Here is a 10,000-nt window from a genome sequence, read left to right on the forward strand (position 1 = left end):
GACACAAACTGGTTGATATCGGCCGCTTTGGAAACCCCCGACCTAGACTGCAATGTGGCAGCCTTAAATTATTTGCTATCATACTGCCTACCAGTTTATTCAAAATCTTAATGCATTTTCTATCATACTTTCTAGCAGTTTATTCAAAACCTCAATTTATTTGCTATCATATTTTCTATCAGTTTATTCAAAACCTCAATTCATTTGCTATCATACTGTCTATCAGTTTATTCAAAACCTCAATTTATTTGCTATCATACTGTCTATCAGTTTATTCAAAACCTCAATTTATTTGCTATCATACTGTCTACCAGTTTATTCCAAACCTCAATTTATTTGCTATCACAGTCTACCAGTTTATGCAAAACCTCAATAATTTGCTATCATACTGTCTACCAGTTTATTCAAAACCTCAATTTATTTGCTATCATACTGTCTACCAGTTCATTCCAAACCTCAATTTATTTGCTATCATACCGCCTTCCAGTTTATTCAAAACCTCAATTTATTTGCTATCATATTCTCTGCCAGTTTATTCAAAACCTGAATTTATTTGCTATCATATTCTCTGCCAGTTTATTCAAAACCTGAATTTATTTGCTATCATACTCTCTACCAGTTTATTCAAGTCTCCATCTGGTCGTTGGTTTTTAGAAAGACAACAATAACAATTATTTGATCAGACCTAGTCAACTAAATTACACTCACATGAGCAATATTACTCAACGAACCCATTCACTGATTTTTTTTTTCCTTACGATCAACTTCTCAGTCGTACCAATCCTCTGGGGCTCACAATAGCCCTGGACGCCTCAGGAAACTCCGCAGGGGACATCTTCTGGGACCAAGGGGACGGATATCAAGCCATGAAGAGGGCGTATATGAGTTTCTTCAATTTTGATGGGGTAAATGATAAATATATAACACTTTCTGTTCTTAGCATTTCTGGTTGCTTGTTTACTTAGTTAGCAGTGCCTCTATAATCACACGCCTCTGCTGCTGTCTGTGATTTCCAGAACAGGACGTTGTATGCATTGGGGAAGAATATTCGATGATGCTGAATCTCTTACTGGGTGACTATTGATTTTGGCAGAGAATTTGCATGGAGAGATCTTGGTGCCAGGATGTCCCCATTTCTTCCGTTGCAGTGACGTTTTTCTTTTTTTTCTTAATACATCTTAAGTATCCAATACATAAATATAGGGCCCAAATTATCTGAGAATACAGGAGAAAACATAATTCTTGCGGTGTTTGTCCAACAAATCTTAAATCCTGTTCTGTGCCATATCTTCAGGACCAAGACTTCTCACGGTCAAGGGTTTCGAGTTGCCTTATTCTGATATACTCTGAAGCACTCTTTCATTTATTCAGTAGTTAATTTTTATGTTAATAGCTGAATGTTTACATACTTGAATTCACTCGTTCTATTCCGTGGTATTAATCTCTTACGCCAATTCTGTGCTCTTCTAGCTCGTTCCAAAGTAATGACATGAAAATAAATATTCAAGAGTTGTTACCATAACAATGACCTTCATCTACAGAACGCGCTCTCAATGGACATTAAACACGGAGAAGACTCAGTAGAGGGTCTGGTTCTGGAGTCCTTCTCCTTCTACGGGTTCTCAAGCAATCCGACAGACGTCAGCATAAACGGCACCAGCATACCGCCTTCTGATTGGTCGTTCGACGCTGACAACAACGTGCTGGAGGTTTCTGCCATTCTCCCGCTCAATCAGGAGTTTATCATGACAATCGCCCGATAGACTCACTCATTCACTCACTCTGGGAGCTCTCTGGTGCCTGGACGAACTCATTGCCGATCAAATGAGAATCATATGATCTGTTGCCAGCAAGATGAAGAAGAGTGCAGGCTTTTGAAAGAAGGTCGTGAGGGCTCGTTTGTCTGGCTTTCTGTTGACATTTATGGAGTGTTTGTAACTGTACTTCAATTTGAAATTAAATAAAAACTTAAAAGTTAATAGAGTGTTATTATCTTCTATGCAATAAGTACTAGGTATTAATGATAAACATGGAAAATATGTTTTTTATCAGCTTATATACATTAATACCAAGCGAAAAATAATAATTGAATAATAACTAAACTAAAAGAAAGACTGAAAACGGGAACAGATGCTAGAAAACTAAGCAAATTCTAGCTAAGCATTACTGAAAGGAGAGACGTTGGGTGTTCCCTACTAACCTTGGAGTTAAGTATACCTTAGTTTAACCAGACCACTGAGCTCATTAACAGCTCTCCTAGGGCTGGCCCGAAGGATTAGACTTATTTTACGTGGCTAAGAACCAATTGGTTACCTAGCAACGGGACCTACAGCTTATTGTGGAATCCGAACCACATTATAGCGAGAAATGAATTTCTATCACCAGAAATAAATTCCTCTAATTCTTCATTGGCTGGCCGGAGACTCGAACTCGGGCCTAACAGAGTGCTAGCCGAGAACTCTACCGACTCGTCCTATGAGGAACTGTTAACCTTGGAGTGAGGTTAGTATGATATTTGGTAGATTTTGAAAAATCACCAGTAATTTAAATTCCTTAAAACGAGATAAATTAAAAAAATATATATTCTAAAGTACTTGGAAAATGGCGGTAAAATTATTGAAAGAAAACCAGTAAAATATGATATACATCAGAAGTTATTTAAATAAACTGACGTGTATAGGAGTCATTCACTTTTTTGGCTATTAGGGCATCATTATGATCCATGGCCGCTCGAACCAGACTCCTCCTGTGTAAGGTCAGACACAACTCTCAGCAACAGTCACGGGAACTTAGGTACCAGCAGCATTCTCAACCTATTTGATTCCAGTTCTAGGCCTTAGGCCTAGACCTGGTATTTCATCCTAATCCTTCGGGCCAGCCCTATGAGAGCTGCTAGTCAACTCAGTGGTCTGGTTAATTTTAATAACAATAACCAGCACCATCCGATATTAATTGGTGGTAACTCAAGTAATAAACAGGCCCAGTGTTGCCTGCTATGTTTCCGCTGTTGACTATTGGCCCATTTGTGGCCAACTCTTTACAGAATCAAGCACATCAATACAGTTGCAGATTTCAGTATGGATCTATTATCCTCACAAGTGTAACATACCATCAAAAATTGATGGTAATATAACAGAGGGTTGGGACAATACCCTACGGGTAATGAACTCCAAGCTTTAACTAGCTGGCACACAAAGGAATCTTCCTATTTCTTTGTAGGGGCCAGTGACTAATGAACTGAGCTACACGTAGTACTACCTGAAAACTATCACCCCATTCCTATGGACATTGGATACACTATAGAGCCCCGAGACGAGATTGGATGTCCCCAAGCTGAGTTACCTGAAGACTGTCTTCCCAGCCTAGTGTGGTGGTAGTGTTGGTAGTGGAAGTTGCACACAAAACAGTTAAATTGATGTTACACCTAGGCCCCGTCCTCTTCTTTTATTCATAGTTAGAAATGGCATGGGTCTACAGACCTCAAGCTGGACTTCATGAGCGAGACGCTAATGCTGATCATTTCATAGATCCTACATAAACTGCCTATGTTTGAGTACTTTAATCGTTGATCAGAAAACACAAAAATCTTTAGGGATGAGGTTGCTAACCCCATGACAACTCAGCGGGTGCTGGTACCCATTTACAATTGGCTGGACTTGTGACTGATAGTATGGGATTAAACTTGGTCCCAGCAGCCGTCAGCTGAACACTGTACCAAGCCATCCACGGAGTTCCCTGACCCTCACAAGGGTGCTAGGCCTGCAGCTCGATCCTGGCATACCTCAAACTAAAACCCAGCTGTGAATTGGTGCCAACATCAGGTGAGGTCAAGAGGAGGGCATGGGGAGAGCAACTTCATCTCTAAAGACTTCCTGGGAAACTGTAGGCTAGAAAGCCATACACAAATGTGTACATATATATATACATAAATAATATATATATATATATATATATATATACATATATATATATATGTGTGTGTGTGTGTGTGTGTACATATATATATATATATATATATATATATATACATAAATAATATATAAATATATATATATATATATACATATATATACTCGTATGTGTGTGTGTACATATATATACATAAATAATATATATATATGTACATATATATATACATAAATAATATATATATATATATATATATATATATATATATATATATATATATATATATATTTAGACATATCCTACTCTTTGCAATGCAGCAGCAGAAGAAACAAGAACAAAAACAAAATAATAATAATAATAATAATAATAATAATAGGTGGAATTTCCACACGGCACGCACGAAGCACCCCAGGTAGGAGAGTCGTGTGCAGACACAGATATATGTCGCCCCGCCGCGTGTTGAAGGCATCAAAAGCCCCCACTTTCTCGGAGTCATTTGTGGTCCGCGGTGTTATCTCAAGGCCCTGTGCCCCGGGACACGTGTACGAAATAAAAGTCAGCCGAAAGAAAAACAAAAGAGGCATATTCCGGGGTACAAGCTGTTCTCCGGTCCTATAAAAAGAAAAAAAAGGCGAGGTTTGGACGAGACTGTGGGAAATACGTCTCCCCCACACGACCAGCGCCTGGAGACCGAAGACTGGGAACGCCGTTGATAATAACTTTGATGTTCTCTGATATGCGGATGATGTTGGTGGATGCAACTCGGTCGTCTTGAAAAATGTATTCGTGGGTGTGAGAATGTGAATACGTGTTCGTTCGTTGCTGATATACAGATATCGTGCTCGACGAGGTTGGGCCTTGGTATTCAATGTCACGTATGTATGTATATGTATATATATATATATATATATATATATATATATATATATATATATATATACATATACACATAAAATTATATATCTATATATACAGTATTATCCTGTTGTAGTCAGTGGCATTTTTCACAGATACTATCTTTTATCAAGACTGAATTAGTCTGTACTTTTTTTCCTCTTCAAGCAAACCTCTCAGGAAAAAGGAAAAATTGTTCACGTCTTTTTCATTTACTTTTCTGTAATTCTGGGTACAGGTCCTGATCACCTCCACCGATAGTTTTCAAGGTCATCTTTGAGAGGAATGATTTATACCCAGCGTTTCATTTTCCCCAAGGGTACAATTGGGGTATCCGTGCATCACGTTTCCTGCTCATGCCTTACATACGTAGACAAACCACGCATACACACACATATATCTTTGTATATGCGTGTATATATATATATATATATATATATATATATATATATATATATATATATATATATATATATATAAACATTAAGCTACAATTGTCGTTTAATATCCAGTTCTACCTACCTCGGAAACAATATCGAAGGGGAATTATAACTGATAAGTAGCGACGAATCATTTATCAAGTATAATTCCCTGACGGTATTATTTCCGAGGTAGAGCGAATTGGATATCAAACATCTGTAGCTCAATGCTTGTATGTATAAAACGTCACGGTGGTGTGGTAAAAATTTATATGTATACATATATATATGTATATATACACATGTATATATGTATAAATCCCGAGGATTAGGAAAAAAACATTGTTTGGAGAAGCACATAATTATACACCAGAGTGTAGCCGTTATCTCCCCGGTGCATTGGTACCTGATGAAGAAGACTGCACGGCTTTGAAAGCCAGCGTTTGATAAATTGTACTTTGCAAATTAAAGAATCTGGAATCTAAACCATCTCGTATTATTGAAGCCTAACACGAGTAGCATGAATGTATAGGCACAGTGAAGTTGTGTGGCTATTTTGTGAATATATATATATATATATATATATATATATATATATATATATATATATATATATATATATATATATACACTGTATATATATATACATATATATATATATATATACATATTTACGTATATATATATATATATATATATATATATATATATATATATATATATATATATATATACATACATATAGTGTGTGTGTGTATGAAATTAATTCCTACTATATTCTGACAGTATGCAAAAGTATTTGACAGGTTTAATGACAATTAACACCAAGATGGTGTTTTTAACTAATCCATCCACTATTCCGAGAGTATCATATCTCATCCTAAAGGCGAATAAAGTTTCAAAAGTTGTTCTGGGTCTTAGGAAAAGCACTCATTAGGTGAAGAGTTTGAACTACTGGGATAATCACCCCCCATTTCAAAAACTTCAGGAAAACAGAGCTTGAGATTTCAAAGTCCTTCCTTTTGAGTTAACTAAAATTCTGAAATTCTTCACCAATAAAGAGTGGAATAAGTTTTTCCCATATATATATATCTAAATTTATACACACACACACACACACACACACACACATATATATATATATATATATATATATATATATATATATATATATATATATATATATATATAATTATATATATATATATATATATATATATATATATATATATATATATATATATATATATATATACATATATATATTTATGCGTATGTATATACACATGTATTTAAGTATATACATATATATATAAGGTCTAAAGACTCCAGACTCTCTAAAGCATTGTTGTCTCTGGGCGATAATTGGATGGGTGATCCAAACGGAATGCTAAACTATCTATACATAAAAATTTTTTGTAAGGGTGGGGATATGGGCATAACAGTTATATTCCCTGTGGAAATGTCCATAAATTATGAAAAAAATTAAAAATATCAAATAGTAATTATAATAACACTGATGATAACGATCATAATAATTTTGATATTGATAAATGCAAAGTTGATAATTATAATAATGATAGAATTAGAAACTAAACGTAAATGAAATTACCTATTTTTTCTGTTTGAAAAATAATAGTTCCAGGAGTAATGGGCTCCGCGTTTAAATATCTCAGCATCTTAAGCAAGAAAATGCAAAGGACTTTCTCTTATTTGATATATTACCTTAAGGTCGATGCAACTGCAAAATTGCTTGGACGTTGTTGTAATATTTGGCGGACAAATACATTAACAGTAATAAACAAGTAAGTAATGCGCCGAAGTTTCTTCGGCGCAATCGAGTTTTCTGTACAGCCACTACGACGTATAATCATGACCATCGAAAACAGAGCTATCTTTCGGTGGTCTCGGTATGATGCTATATGAGCAGCGGCCCATGCAACTTTAACCACTGGCCGGTGGTGGCCTGTCATATAACGTTGACAGAAGCACGATTATGGCTAACTTTAACCTTAAAAACAAATAAAACTACTGAGGAGGCTAGAGGGCTGCAATTCGGTATGTTTGATGATTGGAGGGTGGATGATCAACATACCAATTTGCAGCCCTCTAGCCTCCTCAGTAGTTTTTAAGATCTGAGGGCGGAAAGAAAAGGTGTGGACGGACAGACAAATAGCCATCTCAAGTTTTCTTTTACAGAAAATTAAAACCAAAAACCGTCTTTCCGTCTATACCAGATACATATGTAAATTTTATACCAAGAAAATGCAACTGTATATACTGTATTTAAAACACAGCCTACAAAATTTATATTAACGATATCATGTCTACACACATAAAAGAAAAAAAAATGTCCATACTGTACATGAGACATTTGTATTTTTCAGTTAAACGAAAATGTCACATTTACGTTGGCTAGCTCTGCCATCTGGTTAAATTATCCAAAACAACACTAACAATACACTAATTGAGGGTTTTAGTAATAATATTAACGATATTTGTAATCTCATTCTCTTCCCCGTCTTTCTTTACCACTTTCTTCTCTCTCTCTCTCTCTCTCTCTCTCCCGCATTTTTAAGGTCCATAATCCCCATTACAGCGCAACAGCTGAAAATAATGACCAATTTAACGTTGTACACTTTCGTTTACTGGCAAACTTTTGCCAGTATAGAACTGCTTAAGTAGGCTGTTAAACTCGGCTAGGTAATTCTGTACAAGATGTTTTCGCGTGAAGTAAAGAAAAATAGCAATACACTAATGGCATCACGTCTGGGTACTGCACTTAATAAGATGGTCTACTTTAGATGGGGATTGTACGATTTGTTGTTCATTTGCACACGCACGCAGGCATACACACACACACACACACACACACACACACACACACACACACACACACATATATATATATATATATATATATATATATATATATATATATATATATATATATATATATATATATATATATTACATTTCGTTTACCAGTAATATCAGACTCACAAACTCGAAGTGTTTAGTTAAGGATATAATTAAGGGTCGCTCCTTCCCTTACACAGCAGAGACCAAATCGGCTTTGAAAGGGCTCTTTACACTGTAATACTTGGCATTAACGAGTCTTGCATAATTTCTTCGCATTAAAACTGTGATAACCGTCTTTATAATTCGCAGTTTTACATGCTATAGCCTTAATGTTATTCTCTGTACAATACTGTTTCACGGTCCATAGTTAATTGTTCTCAAATTCATTATTTTTGTGGATCAAAATTCTACGCATGCAAGTAGTCTGGGGTAAAAATACTTATTTACATTATTTAGAGTACTTTTTCAAAACAAATAATTTAGTTTTTGATACGACCATTCTTTGAACAGTGTTGATTTATGCTAAAAAGATTCATCAGTCTCGAAGTAACTGTGAGAATAATAATTTTGGAGTTTACCTATGACTTTTATGTGTCTTTGTTCCTAATTGCTTTAAGTTAAGAATGAATTGCACGTACAAGACAAGTTTGCCCACACACACACACACATATATAAATATATATATACAGTATATATATATATATATATATATATATATATATATATATATATATATATATATATATATATATGTGTGTGTGTGTGTGTATAAAATTATAGACTGGAGATGTTGGCGCAAGCAAGCCAAAGTATACATCAAGACAGGGTGACAAGAAGATAGCCTGTCATCAATAGATTGCATTTATCTGCAGAGGCGTTTCGTAACAACCTAGTTCCATCTTCAAGGCTAAAAGAGAAAAACAAACAAATTGAAAATACCCGGAATAAAAATAATGACCATAAGATTCTCAAAAAACTAAAAATACGCAACAAAACAAGGCAATTCCAACTAAGCACCTGCTTTACTGAACGAGGTGAAAGGGAAAGGAAAGAGGCGAAAAAAACATTTAAAGATAGATACAATTGGACGGGGGAGGTGTGTGAGCACAATTTGGGCACTAACTGCTTAATAAATAACGATTCTAAAATGGGTGGTTCGTGTAAACAGCTGGTTTGGCCCGGAACATAGAAGTCAGTGTAATTAATATTCGTATTACAAATTTTTGAGTGATTTCTAATATTACATAATTCTGGGATGGACAATCTGCAATCTGTACGATGACTAACACCTTTATGAGAATCTGCTCTGACTTTAAGCATTCGTTTTGTTGTCCAACGCAAGTCCCCAAATTTCTTTTAGGGCAAGTATATCTATACACAACTGAGGATTGCATCAGTGGCCAGGTTCTGTCTTTGAACTTAAATAATAACCCTATTGTGAGGGATTTTTTGGGCGGGATTAAAACAACCTGTAGCATGTTAAAATGTTTTTAAATTGCAGACTTAAAATTACGTCTGAATCTGTCATCATAGATATAAGGAAAACTGGCATAAAATTTCTTGCGAGGTACTGTACTAATAGCCGAAGGGTGGATAGTTTCTTATTAAAGAAATCCTTACAATGTTTAAAGAAAACATGGGATGGAAACTAGTTATCTGAAAAATATTTAAGCAAGAACATTACTTCTTTATGATGATAGTCCCAAGAGGAGGGTAAAGCATACTGTAAGCTCTATGTAGAAGAGTAAAAATTTAATTGAGTTTAAAATTTAAAAAAAACATGCACTTTGAAAATTCAAACCCAGACCAGTAAAAGACTTTTTCCTAAAAACGGAAATGTTAAAACTATCATTGAGAATCTTATGGTCATTATTTTTATTCCATGTGTTTTTAATTTGTTTGTTTTCCTCTTTTAG

The 10,000-nt window shown here is 35.0% G+C and overlaps 1 protein-coding gene across 1 annotated transcript in view; it reads left to right on the forward strand.

Annotated features, from left to right (window-relative positions):
* Positions 1-10,000, forward strand: part of LOC136855769 (sucrase-isomaltase, intestinal-like) — a 72,538-nt gene that overhangs the window by 43,348 nt on the left and 19,190 nt on the right. The window contains exons 18-19 of the mRNA XM_067133125.1: positions 773-905; positions 1,542-1,760. Coding sequence (XP_066989226.1) covers positions 773-905; positions 1,542-1,760 — 352 coding nt within the window. The remainder of the gene's footprint in view (positions 1-772; positions 906-1,541; positions 1,761-10,000) is intronic.

The sequence above is a fragment of the Macrobrachium rosenbergii genome, chromosome 33, assembly GCF_040412425.1.
Source record: "Macrobrachium rosenbergii isolate ZJJX-2024 chromosome 33, ASM4041242v1, whole genome shotgun sequence".
NCBI classification, from domain to species: domain Eukaryota; kingdom Metazoa; phylum Arthropoda; class Malacostraca; order Decapoda; family Palaemonidae; genus Macrobrachium; species Macrobrachium rosenbergii.